General features: G+C 43.3%; 2 protein-coding genes across 3 annotated transcripts in view; one reads left to right on the forward strand and one right to left on the reverse strand.

Moving 5' to 3' along the window:
- Bfsp1 (beaded filament structural protein 1) overlaps positions 1-2,793 on the forward strand; it is a 58,423-nt gene extending 55,630 nt beyond the window's left edge. For both annotated transcript variants that reach the window (XM_070007654.1, XM_070007653.1), the window contains exons 7-8: positions 264-349; positions 1,681-2,793. In XM_070007654.1, the coding sequence (XP_069863755.1) occupies positions 264-349; positions 1,681-2,639 (1,045 nt within the window). In that variant the 3' untranslated portion in view covers positions 2,640-2,793. The remainder of the gene's footprint in view (positions 1-263; positions 350-1,680) is intronic.
- Positions 2,794-7,024: 4,231 nt separating this feature from the next.
- Positions 7,025-21,454, reverse strand: part of Pcsk2 (proprotein convertase subtilisin/kexin type 2) — a 267,516-nt gene continuing 253,086 nt past the window's right edge. Inside the window, exons 11-12 of the mRNA XM_070006706.1 lie at positions 15,474-15,701; positions 7,025-10,125 (exon numbers count right to left, since the gene is read on the reverse strand). Of these exons, the coding sequence (XP_069862807.1) occupies positions 9,639-10,125; positions 15,474-15,701 (715 nt within the window). The 3' untranslated portion in view covers positions 7,025-9,638. The remainder of the gene's footprint in view (positions 10,126-15,473; positions 15,702-21,454) is intronic.

A 21,454-nucleotide genomic window follows, 5' to 3' on the forward strand; every position in this document is an offset into this window, starting at 1 on the left:
ATATAGCACAGTATTTCTATAGCTCTGTCTCTCAGTTTATGACTTGAGTTCAAATAAATGATCAATTTCCTTTATGTTCTCATCCAGTGTATAAATGCAATGAGCTTATCACTTGGTAATCATATATCATTCATAAGCAATCTGACGTAAAGAAAGCCTTTTCATTTTCAGTTAAGATTAGAGAGGGTCACTCTAGCCCCCAACCCTCTATTTGGCTTGATGATTGAAAGTGGTGCTACCTTCTTTCTGGTTCTTTCTGCCAGGCTGAGCTCTGCCTTCATGGAGACACCCATCACCCAGTTCACCCCAAGCCGTGGGGCCTCCCTCAGCCTTGGCTCCAGTGCAAAAGGTAACCAGACACCCCTAACCCTGTCTTGACTTTGTTTTCTGTCTTGGAAAATATTAGAAAAATTATTTCTAAAAAAAATTTCTGACCTTGACACTCATGTTCTCCTCTGAGTCATCTGGAAATTAAAAGTTTTTATATGAAATTAAAAGTCTGTCTCTCACTCTGAGCCAAGAAAGTTTGTAAAGGGAAAAGTTTCTTGGGGTATAGCTCACCCAGGAAGTGCCATTCCTACACATAAAGTATTTAATTGGAAAAGAAATGAAACTCCATGTTCACTTCTTGCTTCTTTGCTATGCCAAGAAGATAAGTTTACTGTGGCCATCACTGTCCTGAAGTTTCTATTAATTTTGAACAAGGGATCCTGTTCTTTCCTTTACAGTGAATCCTGGAATTCAGTAGCTGGTCCAGTAAATGTCTCTCCTCTCAGACCAGTTGCCAGTTTCTTTGGCACGTCCCTCTCTGCAGTCCCTTCATCTTGGCTTCCTAAATGGTTTCTGCTATTTCCCCCTCACACATCATGGGTCAGCCAGTGTCATGTACTAGTTCCCTGTCTATCTTAGTTTTGGGGTTTCTGATGGGATAGAATGGAGAAGAACTTTGGGAAGGAAAAAATTCCCATATCACTATGGGAACAAGCTAGGAAGTCTCACAGATGACAAGACTTTTCTGTGTTTTCTTAGCTTCTAGTTTTTCCTTGCAGCTAGTGTGGAGGAATGAATGGCTAGCACTTTGAAAACAGGGGACTCCTGCCATTTTGGAATTTAATAACATCATTTCCTCTTTTGGCCCAGGAGGAAGGGGATGCTGACCAAGGGGTGGCCATGTTGATTTAGGTTATCGGGGCACTGTGGATGGAATCAATCCCTATGTCTGCAGCCATCTGAGCATATCAGAGGTCCAGGAAGTCCTGTTGTGCCTCCTTTGAAGAAATTGGAGAGAATGACTTTGTGGAGTGGGTTCCTATGGTATAGTCTGTGGACTCAGACATCCACTGTGAACATAGCTGGGCCATGAGTGGCATAGCAGTAGAATCATATGTCTTGGATTTATTCCAGGGTGATGGAGAACTATGACCATTCCCTTCATTTTAGGGAGAAAGCCAGACTTGTTTAACATTTTTGCACAGTTGGATGTGGAGAGCTGGTACTTAAACAGCTGGTACCTCAACAGATCCAGACTTTTCTTCCCTTTTGTTTTTGCTCCACATTTAACACATGCCCCCTTAGAGCTGCACCTGTCTGCAGTACGATTCACATAGTTTTCAATGAATGTACTTTTGTGTTCCTGCTCATTGAAGTTATCCTCGGCTTACTTCTTGTGCTTTTTGTTAGACCTCACCAGGGCTGTTCAGGATATAACAACCGCTAAGCCAAGACAAAAGGGCCTCCCCAAAAGCATTCCAAGAAGAAAGGAGATTATAGCTCAAGACAAAGCAGAAGAAAATGTGCAAGACGTATCATTAAAAAGGCAGCAAGACACAAAGTCAGTGCAAGTAGAACTTAAAGAAGAAGGTGAATCTCAGCTGGGAGCAGGGGATGGAGAAAAAGGTCCCCCAGCTCAAGAGGGGGGACCAGAGGATGTTCCAGATGGAGGGCAGATAAGCAAAGCCTTTGGGAAACTATGCAAGATGGTCAAGGAGAGAATAAAAGGTTCCAAAGAGCCTATGCCTGAGCCCTCCATTGGTCTCTACACCAAAGGGCGCCATGTGTTAGTCACAGGGGATGCCAGTTATGTGGACCCTGGCTTCCGCTCCTCCTCCATCCCAACCAGGGGTGGGGTGGTGATTTCCATTGAGGAAGACTCCATAAATCATGATGGCCACGCGGAGCCATCTCCGGAGCCGCCCACACCACCTCTAGAGAATGGATCAGAGGGTCCCCAGGGAAAAGATGGCGGGCATTCCAGCGACCAGCAGGCTGCAGACAAGGAGAATGGGATAAGTGCTGAAGAACCGAAAGGTCCCAGGGAGAGAGATGATAGCCAGAAGGAAGATGAAGGGTCTAAGAGAACCTGCCCTGTGATCATACCTGGTCCAGAGGGACCATCTCCACCACCTTCTCAAAGGCCCGAGGCTGTCCAGGATAGATCAGAAGGGCCTGGGAATAAGAACAGCAGTCTGCCAGGAAAAATCCCTCCCAAGGCGTTGGCTTTTAAGAAAGTAGAAGTAGTGGAATCTATTGAGAAGATCTCAACAGAGAGCATTGAGACCTATGAAGAGACCTCTGTGATTGTGGAGACTGTGATTGGAAAGACAAAGGCCAACAAGAAACTGGGAGAGAAGGGCTCCTAAAATGCCCCAGTTCAATGGCAGAAATTCTTTTAGGGGTGTGTGGAGGCTACTGTAGGGGAAATACCTTGATATTTTAGGACAAATGATAAAAGAGTGATGGTTCCTGTTTGGATTTGATTATAATTGACCATTTGGCATTGTCTATGAACCTTCATTAAAATGCTTTCTTTGCTTGCACAATATCCCTTGTCTTAATTCCTAGGGCCTTGGGAATGGAGGGGGGGGGTGCTCAGCTTGGCTCAGGACAAGGATGCCCTGTTAAATGGCTACCGACTTTTCCTTGCTTAGGAAAGAGACTTGCCCACTCCCCTCACCTAGCTTTTTTGGTGGATAATTGGACATAAAGAGTCTCATGAACTTTCCTGCCCAGCTGGCTTCCAAATTCAATCCTCAGATCACAGCCTCCCAATGAGCCAGGATGGCAGGCATATATGTAATGACATCCTGATCAAGCGCCCAGTCAATTTTTACATGTTGATTGAGTCAATCAAGGAGAATGGACCCGCAGTTTGTTTTGTGCTGGGCAGAGTTCTGGGTGCTGAAGGGAACAATCAGATGTGACTCTGATCCAAGCTATACCATTCTGGATGGGAAGGAAGGAAATGTACAAGTAAGCAGATGACTGGAGGAGAAAATTAGAACAAGTCCTATGAAGAAAATCACATAGGACGCCATGCTGGAGTGACGGCAGGGCTATTTGGGATGGGTGGTCCAGGGAAGACCCTGTGGGGGAGGTGACATGTGGTGTGAATGGTAGAAAGAGGCATCAGGTGCACGTCGGAGGGAAGATTATTCCGGGCAGAGAGGACTGCAAATGCAAAGGCCCTGGGGCCTTTGGGGTGGGGGCAGGAATGGACTTGGCCTATTCAAAAAGAAGAAATATTGAGGATTGGAGTGGTATGATGTAAGGAGGTGAGGTGAAAACAGAAGGCAGGGAACACATGACCACACTCTCCGGGGGGCATCAACCCATCCTAAAAAGCAGGACAATGGTGGTCCTGGCTGAAGTGGGCACTTTGGGAGCACAGTAAAGCCACCCAAGGGTCCCAGAGATCAAACCCCACTTGATCATTTTTTTCTTGGTGGCTGTTGTCCACTGCCCCTGCTTAGTTTGCTCTCCTCCAGTAAAGCTGCACACGGAGTGCCTTTCCTGGCTTTCCCTCTCCCTGAAGGCTATGAGAAGGAGCCCAAAGCCTCTTGTGTCATAAACAGCATTTCTTGCTATAAAATGGGGGTCTCAGAGCAGACCTCCCAACAGCACCGATCATGGGGTCTTCATCACCTCTTCCCTTGTGGTGAGACTCTCCCAGATGGCCTCCACCCTGAAGAAGGTACGCTGCAACCCCTGCCTCACTCATTTCCCAAGCCACTGGACTACTGCTGTTGTCTCAACTCTTGCCAGACATGCATGGCTCAGATCCCCTGCTGTCTAGCCTATGCCTACACCCTGAGGGGTCCTTGCTGTAAGCACATACAACCCTTTGCCTGAAGATTTCCTAGGGTCACAGGAGAGTGCTCATCTGAAACCAGGGCAGGTTGAGAGTTCTGCGGAGCAGCCATGGTGGGTCAGTACTTTGGCCCTCTCACTTTCTGTTGCAAAAACTATGATTTCTGTTGCAAAAACTATGAGGCACCCTCAAAGTCTTTTGGAGATCGCCGGTGGTTTTAGTTCCAGATGCTGACATCTCAACTGCCTCTTCTTGATCTCTTCTTGCCTGTCTTAGTTTCCTACTCACCGTAACTAGATGCTTCCTTTCACCCTAACCCCCTTGACCTGACTCCTTGCCTTAAGGTTGGCTTGGGGTGGGGTGGGGAGGGGCGAACCTGGCCTATGCCCAACAGCTGATTGGCTGCTGCCAATCAACAACCTTCAGGTTGAGATCATTACAGTCCCAGCACTGCTGCACATTGCATTTCCCAGGTAAAATGGCATAGGTTCACTTTCCAAAGTGCCAGGGAAACCTTGGAGGACCAGCTGCCAGGTGATGCCTTTGGTGTTTCACTCCAGGCTGCTGTCCCCAGGTCAGGCGATGAATGGACCCATTGGGATCTATATGGACCTCCCTCAGAGTTCCTTCTGGCTTTCTCCCTCCCAAGCTTAGGTTACCACTTTTCAGATCCTTTTGTATGGCAGTGTTTATGCGCCACCTGATGGAGGTGCAGGTGTGACAGGCCCTGGTGCCCCGTGGCAGCCTCCGGATTCCTGTGAGCAGGAAGCAAGCACACTGCCTGCACCATCCTGGTACCAGACAGCCTTCACGCAAAGCCCTTCCCACCCCCAGCTCCCACATACTTTAGGTGCTCTTAAATGTTCTCCTTTGCTTTTTGAACAAACTAAATGCACAAAAGACGAATGGGAAAACGCAAGTGTCATTAGTTCATGTAAATGTAAAGAGGGGCCTTTTTGTCGATTCAAGTGTGTGACTTTCTTAGGCTGGTTTCAATGTTCTTGGGAGGCTGAATGAGGCATCAGGTTCTGGGGGTGGGCATGGAGTGAGACCATTAGCAGGAGATGGCACACTCCATCTGGGAGAGAGAAGTTCACTAAGAGTCCCTCTCTAGCTTCAATAGACTTAAGAGCTAGGGATTCTGCACACCAGTCTGTCAACTTTTGTCACCCTGACTCTCCTGAGTGCTATCCCTGTGCTTCTTTGTGCTCAAAGCTAGAGCTCTACCACTTGAACCATAGCGCCACTTCTGGTTTTTGAATGGTTTATTGGAAGTAAGACTCTTATGGGGACTTTCCTGCCTGGTTTGGCTTTGAGCCACGATTCTCAGATCTCAGCCTCCTGAGTAGCTAGGATTACAGGAGTGAGCCACCAGCACCCATTTTTAAGCTCCTATAGTTTAGTGTCTTTCCTTCTTGCCATCCATTCTGTTGACTAATTTCTTTTTTGAACTTGGAGGACCTCCCTGCTGATTATAACCATGACATTTGGATTGGCCTAGGAGATACTCTGTGCTAATATTATTGCAGGTTTCCTAGAAGTTTGAGTTTACAAATAATTTGTAGCAAATTAGACTCTTTCCATCTAACAACTGACTCTGACTACGAGATCAATGGTTCCCCTAATTCGGTCCTTGTCTCTCTCCCTAAATATGAAGTGCTTGGGTATGTGTGTACTAAAGGTTTTATGTTGTATCATTGTTAGGTAATCACTCTAATCAGTGTGATCAACTGATCACATGGAAAATCATCATTAATTTATAAGGGATAGTAACAACAGCATGGCGTAGTAGCTTTATAAATTATTTTTTTGGTCTTTTCTTTTTAGGTACTGGGGATGAAACCCAGTGTTGCACTTGCTAGGCAAGCACTTAGTCACTGAGCTACATCCCAGCCCTATAAATGTTGAAATATATTTCAGTATATAAATAGTGAAACTCAGGTAGCTTGAATCTTCAAGTCACTGCATGGAGGATGGCACTGTGGCCTTGGAGAGTCAACTGAATCCTCATTAGAGTGTGTGAATGATAAATAAACGATGAACAAATCTTCATTGTATTAAACCACTGAGGTTTATTTATTTATTTTTATTTATTTATTTATTTTTGCTAGTCCTGGGGCTTGAACTCAGGGCTTAGGCGCTGTCCCTCAGCTCTTCAGCTCAAGGCTAGTGCTCTACCACTTGAGCCACCGTGCCACTTCCAGCTTTTTTCTTTTTTCTTATGTGGTGAGGAGGAATCGAACCCAGGGCCTCATGCATGCAAGGCAAGCACTCTACCACTGAGCCACCTTCCCAGCCCTCCCTGAGCTTCTTTTGCACAAGGCTAGCACTCTATGACTTGAGCTACAGCACCACCTCTGGCCTTTTCTGTTTATGTGATACTGAGGAATTGAACCCAGGGCTTCATGCACGCTAGGCAAGCACTCTACCACTAAGCCACATTCCCTGAGATTTTTGAGGCTATTTGCTACTAAACTATAACTTAATCTACTCTAATGTGCATGTATTCTAGAATTGTGTTTCTAAAAGATTTTGACCGTGGACCGTAATAAGAAATCTAGTTTATGTCATGAACCAGACAGGCAGACAAACAGACAAACAGATTTCTGTACTTACCTCCTAGAAACATATTTCAGGAAATAATACTTATCTTTAATAGGTATGACCTAGTCTACTCAAGACTATCCTATTTTATTCTATTAAAATACCCTAGTGTTGACTTCCAAAGTTGATTTTACAACAACTAATGGATGTAACTTAAATATGAAAAGAATGCCACTGCTGACCATACTTTGTGTCCAATGTACATGCTAATTGTGTCTTTTGTGTATTCTTACTAAGACAGGCAGGCTTTTTAGGTCTCTCTTTGGCAAATTTTTATTATCTGCTCCTACAAATGATGGAAGTGTTTTCATGTAAGATATAGCACATCTCACATAATTTCTGGAAGGTAATGTTTTATTGTTGAGCCTCTTAATTTACAACATATATTTTTAAATTTACTTATAAAATTTTGTCACAGGGAGTAACAATATTAACCTGATTAATCATTATCCAGTTATTTTCATTTTTAAAATAAATGACTATAAATACTCTCTTGCATTAGGATCAGGGATATCATGAAACATCACTAGCTAGACATAATTTAGTGTTAATACTGATGCAAAAAATGAAATAGAGACCAAATATTTGTATATAGCACTATATATATTTATATATACTATATTCTCATATCAAAACTTGCCATTTCTATTAAGAAGCTGATAAGTTACTCTCTGATTTCATAAATTATGCCACAACTGTGAAAATATGGACAACTTTTATATTTGTGCTGCATATATAAGACATTTAATGTTTATACAGAGAGCTGCAAAATTACAGAGGAGACATAATGGGACTCGATGAACATTTTCACCTGAATTTCCACTGGCTTTCTCTTAGCCAGGATCACCTTGATATTCTCTGAATATTCTTTTAGAGATGAATATGGTGTCTATTTCTTCAATAAATACACATACACACATGTTAAGTATATGTGTGTATATACATTTATACAGGTGTATATATATACACATATACACACATGTATATAGTCTACATATGTATATATATATATTTCTGTGTGCACTTAAACACACAGGCACACATAATGTCCTTTGGTTTATTTTCAGACCATTAATGTGAAATGCATTTTCAATGACTTCCATTTATTTTTCTTTAAATCTAAACTGGTTTAAAAAGATCTTTGCAACAAGTAATAAATTTCTTTAAAAAATCATAAATATTGTTACACTTAAAAGCATATACAGGGATAGTTCACAGGGTGCTAGAGAAGACAGAAATTCATGCCAATATGGGGAAAGAGAGAATAGAAGTGAGGATTCTCTGTTCAAGTTACCACCATCAGGGAGTCAAACCTAGAGCTCTTGATTGCTGGTTTGAGTCATGGATGCTGTATGGGAGGGAGGGGTTGGAGCTAGGAGTGGCTAGGAACAAAGAAACGTTTCTTGTGAGTGGCTGGGCACTGAGGTTGGGTGTGAAGCCCGTCCTGGGGTAAGAACACAATATGACAACAGGTCACCTTGGTTAAAAGTATTTGGGAGTGAATGCTGTCTTTTGAGGTTGGCAACTCTAACCTTTGGGTGTCATGTCCAATGTGCTCATGGATTTCTAAGTTGGAAAGGTAGCAACTAGGTCTTTTCCTAAGGGATTGCTTAACGCAGGCTCAAGCTACGAAGGGGAGAGCTGATAAGTGCCCTTCTCATCAAGATAGGCTCCTCACAAATGGAGGTCTCCAAGAATACAACTGCTCCTCCAATGTACCACCTTCACTCCTTCCACACCTCTCTCAGAAAAAATGCAGTTTCCCTAACATATCAGAGACATTTCTTTCCAATTATGCTTTTGGAAAGCAAAGTCCAAGCATGTGTGTAAAGCTGTAAAACTCATCAACAAGCCAAATCCAACCCAATCAACTCCTCACCTCCTAGTCACACCAGAGCAGAAAGCCCCAAAGGAACGTTCTTTGTAATAAAAAACGAACCAACTACTTTTTCATAGACTTGTTGCTAGATTTGCTTTCATGTTTTCTTTTGAATAGCTATAAAAGAGAATCCCTGAAAATAAATATGTATGCATGTGTGCGTGTGTGTGTGTGTGTGTGTGTGTGTGTGTGTGTGTGTGTGTGTGTGTGTGTGTGTGTGTGTGTGTAACTCTATACAAATGGGAAGAAATTTGGGCTGCTCCAGCAGATTTGACAATAAATCTGAGCAACAGCTGGTGTAAGGAGAGCCACACTATGTAAGGTTTCCTAGCAGGCTGGTTGAGGAGAGTGAGTTATGATCTTAGTGTTGATGGTAAAGGTCCAGCGATCATATTTGGAATCTTTTTTTTCTCTCCTGTTGAGTGTTGATGGTAAAGGTCCAGCGATCATATTTGGAATCTTTTTTTTCTCTCCTGTTGTGATTTAGGCTCCCTGTGGATGGCTTCTCGCTCATCACGTCACTCAAATCTCTGATACCCCTTATGAATTTTTCTAAATTGAAGTTTGCAGCTTTCCCTGTGCATTAAGAGTGGCAGAGGCCCGCCTTCCCCCAGCTCTGCCTCAGCTTTGCTTTCCATGTTATATAACAGCTCCTCACTGAGACCACAGACAAATGTTCTCCAGTCACTGTAGGTGCCTTTTTCTTTTTCTTTTTCTTTTTTTTTTTATAACATGCGTTTGCTCAGATAGGAAAAAAAATCAAAGGAAAAACGGTCCCAGTTTTGTTTGCAGGATATCACCCATTTGAATGACAGAAATAAAGAAGGTAGAGTCACACGTAGGACATAGATGTTATGGGGGAAACACTATATTTGGGGCATAGAATAAAAAAGATCACTTCCATTGTAATGAAAATAATCACTGACAGTGAGCAAAGTGGTTGATTAAGAAGATGGCATTGCCGGTGTGTGTGGGTGACAGTAATTGCTAGGTACCTGCTGGAAACACGGGGTGAGGACAGAGGCAGAGACAGAGAGGGAGGGAGACCGTGGAGGCAGAAACATGGCCCTAGTTTTTGCTTAGAATACTTTTCAGGCTTCTCTCCACAGCTTCATCCAGCTCTTCCTCTAGCTCTTGCTTCTTGGACATGGCCAGCTTCGACTGGTAATCTCTTACCACTTGGTCAATATACGGGGCACTCTGTGTACCATGTAGCATCAGTGTCCATTCCTTCAGCACCCCCTTCTGAGGTGCACTGCCCACAAACCCCAGCTCCAGGGTCCAGGTTCCTCGGGCATCTTCTCCCCAAGTGTGGGTGGTCATAAAAGGCCACTTGTCAAAGCCCACTTTGGAGTCATCATCCCTGGGACGCCGGCTTAGTAAAATCGACTTGGTGCCCATAGGGGAAGTCATGTTGATGTTCAGATCCCCTCTCCTGGTGGCATTGACCGTGATGACAGCTTGGACGTGCTCCAGGTAGCGGACAAAATTTTCCTTTCCTTCACATGCATCTGTGCTGAGGGTCAGCACCAACTTGCCCGTGGGTGGAATTTTCCTGAGGGCAAAAGGAAAGAAGAGGTGGTGAGGGAAGGTACTAAGGTACTCTTAGGGTAGCAGGAAGAGAAGGTGGCTTTGGGGTTAATCCAACAGACGTGAATTTTATTCCCATCTTTCCTTGTGAGTGTAAGCAAGTTCTGTACAGTTGGAACCCTCTCTGTGAGTAGAGAATGAAGCATATGCTGCTTTGTGCCCTCCCCCAACCCCCTCCACATCTCCTAAGTGCTCCAAGTGACTGCATATGTGCAGATAGCCTGACTACTTCCCACCTCCGGCACCAGCATCTTCCTGCTTTGCCCCAATTGTTCAGCCTACGTTCAGGCCACGCAAAGGTTTAGGATCTCACCCCTCAATAGAAACCCTGTACCATTGCATTGCCCTTGGGGCCAAGGCTTCAAACTGAAGAGTGTTTCTGAACTACTTCTCATTAATAAAGGCAATTCTATCCCTGGGAAGTTTATGTACACTTTTAACTAGTTTTCCTGGGGTGATGCCATGAATCCATGACCCGGATGGTCAGTTTTTCCAGTTTTCCTGGTTCACAGGCTCTGGGAGAGCATGCTGACCAACATACAAAGCATTCACTTCTTTTATTGAGATGCAGCGATGGTGGCAGAAGCAACCCCCGGTGCTGCGGTGTGACTGCTCACTACACTGGAGCTGGGCCCCTGAAAGTACACACATTTGTCTGGGCTGGGCTGGGAATGCTGTTACTCTGAAATTAAATTAAAAGCCTGATGTGAATTCCAGGGCCAACAAGCTCCGGCAAGCTTTCTGGCAGGCAGCGTAGCTTTGGGGAAGCCTAGGGGCAGTACGCTCACTGTTCCAAATCCATGGGCTCCACTTCAGTGGATCCAACCAAGCACAGATGGGAAATATTTGGAAGCAAATTTGCATCTCTACTGAATATGTATAGACTGTTTTCCTCATCACCATTCCCTAAACAATATAATAACTATTTGCATAACATTTGCATTGTATAATATAGGTAATCTAGAGGTGACTTAAAGCATACAGGAGAACATGCATAAGTTATTCACAAATATGATACCATTTTATATAAAGGACTCCAGCATTCATGGATTTGAGTATTCATGGGGGTGTGAGGGGTGCCCCAGGAACAAACTCTCCACATATACCAAGGGCTGACTTTGATCTTTGTCATCTTGCTCTCTCTCTCTGTCTCTGTCTCTGTCTCTGTCTCTGTCTCTCTCTCTCTCTCCAGTCCTGTGGCTTGAACGTAGGGCCTGGGCACTGTCCCTGAGCCTCTCTGTGCTCAAGGCTAGTGCTCTACCTCTTGAGCCACAGAGGTTCCTCTGGCCTTTTCTGTTTACTGAGGAATTGAATCCAGGGCTTCATGCATGCTAGGCAAGCACTCTACCAGTAAGCCACATTCCCAGTCTGTTTCTTTCTCTTTCTCTTTCTCTCCCTCTTTCTCCCTCCCTCCCTTTCTTTTTCTTTCTTTTTCTCTTCTTCTTTCTGTTTCCTTCCTTCCTTCCTTCCTTCCTTCCTTCCTTCCTTCCTTCCTTCCTTCCTTCCTTCCTTCTTTCCTTCCTTTCTTCCTTCTTTTCTTCTTTCCTTTCCTATTTCTTTCTTTTTGTCTCACTTGCATTTTATGATCTTCCTACAGTGATCATATATATTGCCTTTATAAAAAGAAAAGAAAAAAATTCATTCTAAAGGAAAAAGAAGATATGTGCTAAGGAATAGTCAGGTTGCAAGAAGTTAAAATAGGAAATGTTATGGAACCAAAAGAATCTCAGCACAGAAACTTTAAATAGTCACGGGTATTACTTCGCAGGCTGTGTTCTAACAGTTCTTCCTGCAGAAAATGAAGTAGGCACGAAAAGACTTAGTGAAGCCGGGCGCTGGTGGCTCACGCCTGTAATCCTAGCTACTCAGGAGGCTGAGATCTGAGGATCGCGGTTCAAAGCCAGCCCGGGCAGGAAAGACCGTGAGACTCCTATCTCCAATAAACCACCAGAAAACCGGAAGTGGCGCTGTAGCTCAAGTGGTAGAGCGCTCGCCTTGAGCTGAAGAGCTGAGGGACAGCACCCAGGCCCAGAGTTCAAGCCCCACGACCGACAAAAAAAAAAAAAAAAAAAAAAAAAGACTTAGTGACTTCCCCCCTCTTTGATCTTATAGAGATGGTGGACAAAAGCCTAGAATTCAAATCCTGTAAAAGACAGAGAATGACTTGTATCTTTATTTATTGCACATCATTGTAAATGTTGCCTTGAACTTAGAAGCAGGTATTTTCAGGGGGGAGGGGTGTCTCATGCAACGCTTGTCAAGTGTGTGATAAATTCATGTAGTTGTGACTATTTTATTAGAGCCATAAAATAGTAATAATAACAGTCATTGTTTCTCAAGTGCTGTAAACACCTGTGGTATGGTAGTCCTGTAGAACACTCAGTGGCTGGTTATTTGAACTTTACTTTTTCCTAGTGGGACAGAGTCCACCTGAACACCTAACCACATAGGAAGACATCTGTCATGTGATTGACTAAGCTGTTTTCTCTCTCCCTCATGCTGCTTCCAGCATTCATACCAACACAATACACGTTGTCAGCTGAGCACCAGTAGCTCATGCCTGTAATCCTAGCTACTCAGGAGGCTGATATTTGGAGGCTGATATCTGAGTATCTCAGGCTGAGTATCTCAGTTTGACGCTAGACCAGGAAGGAAAGTCGGAACTCTTATCTCCAATTAACCACTGAAGAGAAAAAAAACTACCACCACCAACATCCTGGAAGTGGAGCTGTGGCTTGAGTGGTAGAATACTAGCCTGTAGCAAAAAAGCTCAAGGACAGTACTCAGACCCTGAGATCAAGCTCCAAGATGACACAAAGAAAGACAGACAGACAGACAGACAGACAGAATGATAGAGAGAAAGAAAACAGAAAGAAAGAAAGAAGGAAAGAAAGAGAAAATATGTTATTTATTCCCAAATCCTCTAAATATTAAGAGTTGGAACATGCTTTTGGCCACGGCCTTAAAGAAGCTGCAGGGAGATTCTCTTGGGACGCACATATAAGTCCTGGTGGTGTTCTGAGCTAACTGCTTCCTTCTGTGTTGGCTGATGGCACTGCCTTTGCTTGCTCTGCTCACGAGGCAGGTGCAGTTGGTCGCAGCCAGTTGCATTTTTCTTTTGATCCTCGTTGAACACCCTTCACTGACTCTCTTCATAGCAAAGTCTCTTTAGAAAATCACTTTTCAAATTGACTCCTTCTTGGGGAAGATAAATGCTCACAAAATGAATAAATCTGACAATCATTCTCTGCTCTCTTCTTATATGCTGTCGCTGTGCAGCCCCAAATATCCTATCATGGGAAATGGTAGCTGCCAAGGCTGTTCACAGTGAAGCTCCTTGGAAGTGTGACTCCAGGTAACAAGGGCCACCTCTGTCAAGTGGCACAACCAGCCTTGGGCTTCCATGCAAGCTTTTCTGACCAGCCTCTGTGCTCCCCAATAAGTATAACTGCCCTAGAGCTAACTCTCCTGCATTCAAGAACAAGTTCATGTGTGGGACTGGGTGAGGAAGGCATTGAGGGATGCAATCACAGTCAGGGATCCTTCCCAAGTTTGTGCTGAGGATGTAATCTATGGCTTTGTATCTGCAAGGCAAGCGCAAGCGCTCTGTGCTGAGCTACACCCTAAACCTGAATGCATTATAAGCACATTATATATTATAATTCATTGTAAGTATATATGATGTCACTTGGGACATGCATTTCTATGTTTTTAAATTATTATGGGGCTTGGGTGGAAACTTTACTGATTAAAGTGAACATTATGAGATTATGGACTGGTCCATGGGGGAAAACCTCATAGTTCTGTAATGATCCATTTGACTCAGTGAGTAGACAATGGGCATGCTCACCCATGGAGGATGCTCACCCAGTGAGGATGTGGGCCAATGGGATGAGCATCCGAGAGGGCTTGCTTGTCTACAAGAGTCTACTTTAAGCAATAAATGTGCCCAGTTTGCAATTCACAGAAAAACTAGGCAAGGATTCCATCCCCAGTTCTAGGAGCTCATCTTCTTTCTGCAGTTCTGAACTGAACATGTTTAAAATTGTGGATCAGAGGGAGAGGAAAAATTGCATTTATCAAGGGCTTTGTTCCTGAGCTTTTTTTTTTCTCAAGGTTTACACTGTACCTCTTGAGTCTCAGCTCCACTTCCAGCTGTTTTGGTAGTTAATTGGACATAAGACTTTCCTGTCTGGGCTGGCTTTGAACTGAAATACTCAGATCTCTGCCTCCTGGGTAGCAAGGTCTATAGGCATGAGCCATTGATGGCTGGCTAGTTTTTTTTTTTAAGATGAGGTTTTGCTATGTAGCCCAAGTTGGCCTTGAACTCACAACCCTCCTGACTCAGCCTTCTCATTGGGCCATTGGTGAACCAATGAGGATAGCAAGAAATCAAAGAGGTATTCTTATTGGCCAATTCTCTTGTCATGAAGGGGAAGTGGGAAGGAAAATTGGCATGCTTGGCTAAATCAGTGATTTCTATGTAAGAAATTCCTCCCTCAGGTCCCTTCTCATGGCACGCTGCCTCATTCAGAACAAAATCAAATCCTTCCCTTGTTCTGTGAGTAGAAGGTATAAGCTAATTGTGATATGGTCACACCTTGAGACACTCTTCAATAATAAGAATAAACTATAAGTACATACTAAATTTGACTGAATCTCACAAACAACTAAATTAGAATAAGATTAGTTAGATAGAAAAGAGAGCAGAGTATTGATTCTCTTTACACTGAATATAGAATAGGCAAAGTAATCTATAGAGTTAGAAGTAAGACAAGTGGTCCCCACTGGGGAGAGGATGTTGGAAGACCCTATAGGGGTCCTGGGACATAAGTCCTATTCTCTTTACTAATGTGGGCACTGGTTACATTGGTTGATTTGTACAATTAAAAATAATCACATAAGCTGGCCCACACCTGAAATCCTAACTACTCAGCGGGTTGAGGTCTGAGGGAACCTCACTAACAAGCACATGGAACAAACATAAGGCCTTGAGTTTAAACCTAAGTACAATACTAATACTAATACTAATGCTAATGATGGTGATGATGATGATAACTGCTGAAATAGTTATAGCTCACACTTTTTGATTATACATTTCTGTTCTCTGTGAATGCCAGAGCACCTCCCCCCCCAACCCCACCTCCACCCAAGTTGGGCAACTCTGTGACTCTGCCTAGGAACTGTTTGTTCCTGAATCAGATCCAGTGCTTGCCTCTGACAGGGAGGGGGAGTCCAGCTGTGTGGGCGATCTTATGACACCATCTCTGGGCCACTTGGACATGCAGTAGCAGAAGCAGTGTCCCGACTTACTCAGGGTCCTGGACAGAGCCTCCCACACAATGGAATCTTTCAGGCACAGTTTTCCAATCTTTAGCCATTTTCACCATGGCGCCCGCATCGAGGACTCCGTAACCAAAGAGATGATTAAACTCCAGTCCCACTCCATTCCGCCGCCACTGATGGACCTCGTCATGAAGCTGGTTCCGTTTGGAGGTGAGCACGGTCAGATGCTGCATGTCTCGCCAGGTCAGACCCAGACTGGTTGTCAGAGGCAGAGAGTGTGAGAGCAAGGGCGAGAGGCAGGGAGAGAGAGGAAGAGGAACGTGATGAAGGGAAGTGATGCTCAGGACACAGACCCTTTAGTCTACAAACCCCATGCAAGGAAGGTTCCACACACTATTTGGGACCATTATTATGTCAATTTACAAAGTCTTCTTGCTTTTCTTTTTTGTTTTTGGATACGGTTAAAACTCACAATATTCTTTTCTTTTAATTTTTAAATTTATTATGTATTTATTTGTCCGTTGTGGGGCCTGGGCCTGGGCGCTGTCCCTCAGCTCTTCAGCTTAAGGCTAGTGCTCTACCACTTGAGCCACAGTGCCACTTGCAGCTTTTTCTGCTTATGTGGTGCTGAGGAATCAAACCCAGGGCCTCATGCATGCAAGGCAAGCACTCTACATCTGAGCCACCTTCCCAGCCCCTCTTTTTGTATATAACAATATTCTTATTGATAATATATTTTGCAATTTATGTAGCAGATTTTTTTCTGGAGTGGTAATGGGGTTTCAACTCAAGGCCTCACATTTATTTGCCTGGGCTTTACCACTGAGCCATATCTCTAGTCCTTTTCTGCACTTCTTTTTGTTATTGTTAAATAGTTTGCTTTTCTTAACATATTTTTGCTTCCAAAGAATATCCTAACACACATTAGATTGGCTAAAATGAAAAAGATTGACAAGATCACATGTCAAAGACAGGGAGCAACTGCAATGCATGGAATTTGTGTACGAATTATTGTACCCACTCTGGGAAACTGGTTGTATCTCCTAAGACTTTTCCATCTGCTTAAGCCACAGCCCAGAAATTCTATTCCAAAAAATGTGTATCTATCCATCAGCCTTATGCACTGCTCACAGCCCCGACTTGCATATCCCCCAAGTATCCTTTTGTAGTAGAATGAATCAACCATCAAGGTATAATTTAGAGAATGTAGAGTATTACAGAGGGGTAAGAAGGAGTGAACTACAATTACAAGTACAACGTTGACCTGAAGAAGCTAGACACAAAAAGAGAATGCATACAGTTTGAGTATATCCACAGGTGCTGCAAGCTTGGGGGTCCTAGGACCATTGAGGGGTTGTTCCTACTGGGAGGTGCTTGGCCCCTGGGACGCTGCCCTCAGGAAAGAGTAATGTAGATCCCAGGGGACCCTTGTCTCAAGAGCAAGGTTGTCTCCTTCCTATTCTCGGCTTCCTGTCTAGCCATGTGGTATCTGCTCACGTGTGCATCTACCATGATGACATCTGCCATGATATGACATAGCCAGAAGTTCCCTCAGCAGCGGCCAAAATGATGGAGTGCTTGATCTTGGACTTTCAGCTTCTCAACTGTGAGCAAAAGTACTCTTTTGTAATTAAGTATCTAGCATCAAGTAGTTCATTATAGCAAGGTAAAATGGAGGACAACAGAGAACATATTGTTGGACTCAATTTGTTTAAAGTGCAACAGGAACAGTGTTGTGGGAAATGGGATGAGTGGTTGGTTGTGAGTCATGACTGGAAAGGGACTCAGCTGACAGTACTCTTTCTTGACCTGGGAGATGACTACCTGGTGTGCTCAATTTTGGAGAAATGAGACTGCCAGTTCTTGTAGGACAGAGATAATATCTTCAATATTTGTGTCCCAGTGCCCAGGACAGTCCTTGGTGCATTGTTTGCTGAACAAACCAGTCTTGCTTGCAAATGGTATTTCCTGTGGAAATTAGTCTATTGTTACCTAGTGACTGATTTTTCAAACTACAAGTCATAACTAAGTTGTGAGCTAGGAAATCTGCTTATTGCACATATATATAGTCTACTTAGGCTGCATACTAAAATCATTTTGGGGACATTTAAAATCCCTGTGCTTATGCTGTATCTCAGACCAATTAAACCACAATCTCTGGAAGAGAATCTTAGCCATTGGAAAGTATTACATTTTCCAGATCATTTGAATAGGTAGATATCCTTGTAAAGCAGAGATGTGATGTGTGGGACTCTCATTTGTAAGTGGACCAGGAGAGAAAACAATAACAGGGTGATGTGCATGTAGATTTTTCATATAAATATTTTATATGAAACATTTGGAGTGTGTGTATTGGTGTGTGTGTTGTTCTGTAGTACAGAATTTATTTCTCACTGAGGGTCATGGTTAAAAGAATGGACAGATTTCAGAATTACTGTTCTCCTCAGAAGACAAATAATTTTAAGGACCAGGAACAATGTAATTCATTTGGTAAAATTTCAATGCAAACAAAATTCATTGATCTCGGGCTCTCAATCAGAGCCAGTGTGTTCCAATAATCCACATGTTCTTGAAATGCAGATCTTCTTTTAAGGAGAAAGTTCAAAGGAAGGTCAAGCTTATTTGAGAAGATTCAGAACAAATCTGGCACGCATGGTCCCCAGGGACCTGAAAGAATGGTGTGACATTTCCTGAAGTAGATTATAGCTAAAAGCACCGTGGTTTTGCTGGAATGGGATTCTGAATTTATGAATCCCAGAAGTGTTTTAGCAGATGAGGATCTAGATGACCTTGGAGTGGGCTGGCAGGGGGAAGAATCTTTTATGTTTGCTATAGGAGTGGGCAGTGCTCCCATTTCCTCAGATGTTTCTTCACAGATGTATTCTCATGCAGGAGATGGAGATGGAGATGGAGATGGAGATGGAGATGGAGAGAGACAGACAGACAAGACAGACAGACAGACAAGACAGACAGACAGAGAGGAGTGCAGAGAGAAAAAGAAAGAGCAGAGAGAAAGAGCAGAGACAGAGAGGCACAAAGGGAAAGCACAGAGGGAGGGAGAGAGAATCCAAGCAAAGAACTTCTCACTTCTGAGATTAATCAGAGTCCCTACTGAGTACGTAACTGAATGCATGCTGTGGTTTGGTTAGCCATCTGCATATGTCTGAATGGTAAAATCAGGTCTCTTCTAATTGGCCTTTCTTAGTAATTTTAAAATTGATGGAAGATACTGTCTGCAAAATTTCACCAACCTGTGTTAAGTTTTAATCTTCACCTAGCAGCTCAAGACTCTCAGGTGATAGTTATTAAATAATAAAAAATGAATCTACAGACTATCGGCAAGAAAAGGTCACCGTGTTGGAGGTTGTAGGACAAGGAACATGACATATTCTCTCTTGTTCTTGAACATTCTATATAATAGTTGGGAAAATAAGACAGACATGGAAAGGTAGTTCATGTGAAGTGACTCCATGAATATCATTAAGTGTTGTGCTCGGGTATGATGCCCCAATTCTGGGCATGTCAAGGGGAGACCCTTTTCTTCACAGAGCCTGTAGTCTAGGCTTACATGGACAAGCCAGCATTAACAAAGTGACAGTTCTCATGATGGGGTCACTCAGGAGGCGGGCGAAGGGTTGAGTAGAACCCCTGCAGATCCCACCTACTGGCTTTTACTGTGGTCCTCAAGCTCCCTGAATCAGAACCACTTGGACACTAGTGACAAATGTGAGTTCCTGACTCTCCTGAGTCAGCATCTTGAACGAGGTGAGACTGACACTCGGTAAGATGACTCTCCAGATGTTTCCTATGCACACCGATGTGAGAGAGCACTCCTCCAAGATGTGGCTCTCCACTGTGGCTCAGTCTTTGAACATGGTAAATACAATGATGTCAGAGTCTGGAGATTTTTTATTCCGTTGTCTTATTTTTGACTCCATAATGTCATTGCTTCTTTTGGGTCCAAGAGTTGGGTTGAGGAAAAACCCCAGCACTGGAACCTTCAAGGTATCACAGGATTTAGATCCAATGGTGGGAACTTGGACAAGTTGCTTTAACAGTTTGAACCCCAGCTTCATATCTTCAAAATGGGACAAGGCCTGACAGGTTTGCTCCAGGGTATGAAGTAAAGGATTAGATGTGCCAAGGAACTGGCACAGAATGAGTGTTCAATGAAGACTTTATTTTATTAGTAAAAAAATCTATTTTATATGTTGGGAATAGAAGTAAGAAAATAAATACTATTTTCCAATTAAAATATTGGTCAAAATATTTAAAAATACATCAATGAACAATTTCCAGTTTTAAGGTATAGCCAATTTTAAAATCCAGCCAAAAAATAAATCTCTCTCTCTCTCTCTCTCTCTCTCTCTCTCTCTGTGTGTGTGTGTGTGTGTGTGTGTGTGTGTGTGTGTGTGTGTGTGTGTGTGTGTGTGTGTACGCAAATGGCTCTGTTTGCCTAGGAGACCATGAGCCAATATTGCCCACTGAGGTTGAAAGGGAGACCCTTTCTATGTAGTTGGGAATTGGAATGATTAAATCCACTCCTTCTCCAGGACCTGCTCAGATCCCAACATGGTTCATTTTCAGAAAATGGTATCATTTGTGAGTAAGTTTTGGTTTCTATGCTTAATAAGTCAGAGATAGCTAGCTTTAATAGTTAAGCTCTGCTCAGTGGCCCATTCTGAGTCCTAAATTTTCCATCTGACTTTTCTTAGAAGAATCAAAGTTTAAAGAAGACACTCTTAATTTGGGAGCCTTTTCTAGAAAAGGAGAATAGTTACATCTTTTCTTTCTTTCTTTCTTCTTTTTTATCGGGGGGGGGGAGGATGCTAGACTAGAAAATCTTTTAAACACTCCTGCCATCATATTAAAAAAGGCAAGTCTTGTCCTTTTTGTAAATCAGAAAATGCACTGCATACATGGAGGGCTACTCCAAGCATGGCTTGGAGATGGACGGTAGAAGCTGCCGTTGCTTAGCAACTGCTGACAGGCATATGGGAACTCAACTCTCCTTCCTCAGGAGCCGGAATCCAATTTCTCACAAGTTGTTGAATGATGCCTTCTCTGAGAACTCCCCACAAGGCAGGTGTTAACAGTCACTCTATGTATGTAGTGTTTTTGTGTTTGAAGACCACTTCTCAAACATAAGGCTAGCCTCTGCTTCACTGAGAGGAGGGAGGACAGCCGATGGATAGGTATCTCCACAGATGTTCATACCCAAGGTGAATGGAGTAAGCTGTGTAGTGCAAGGAGAGGGCTTTCCAGGAAAGCCCATGGCTTATTTTATTCTCCTTCCTTTCCTCTTTTCTCTCCCTCCCTCCCTCCTTCCCTTCCCTCTTCTCTTCCTTCCTTCCTTCCTTCTTTCCTTCCTTCCTTCCTTCCTTCCTTCCTTCCTTCCTTCCTTCCTTCCTCCCTCCCTCCCTCTCATCCCCTTCCCTCTCATCCCCCCTCTCTTTCTTTCTTTCTTTCTTTCTTTCTTTCTCTTTCTTTCTTTCTTTCTTTCTTTCTTTCTTTCTTTCTTTCTTTCTTTCTTTCTTTCTCTCTCTCTCTCTCTCTCTCTCTCTCTCTCTCTCTCTCTCTCTCTCTCTCTCTCTCTCTCTCTCTCTCTCTCTTTCCTTCGTTCTTCTTTCTGGTTTGTTTGCTTGCTTTCTGAGGTGGTGTTTGAACCCAGGGTCTCTACTGCTGAGCCACACTTCCAACCTATACAATGAACAAACCTTGAGTAGAAACATGCTGTTTACTAAATGCTCTGAAATTCCTTGCTAGATATTCAGTTTGACAGTTTGATTTTTCTTTTTGTAGCTGATTGAGAGAATTTATTAGAGTAAATACCAAGGAACTCACAGATTATAAAAGGGGAATTTCATGAAGAAATATGTATGTGCTCCTATTTGGTATCTGAGTTGGGCATTGGAGCCTTCTGCTCTCTTAAGGGTGTAGCTTTATGCTGTATATGTGCATGCATATATGCACATGTGTGACTATATGTGCACATGAGATTTAAGGCT

Source organism: Dipodomys merriami, unplaced genomic scaffold (genome assembly GCF_024711535.1).
Source record: "Dipodomys merriami isolate MVZ:Mamm:240054 unplaced genomic scaffold, mDipMer1.0.p SCAF_7, whole genome shotgun sequence".
In the NCBI taxonomy this organism is placed as follows: Eukaryota; Metazoa; Chordata; class Mammalia; order Rodentia; family Heteromyidae; genus Dipodomys; species Dipodomys merriami.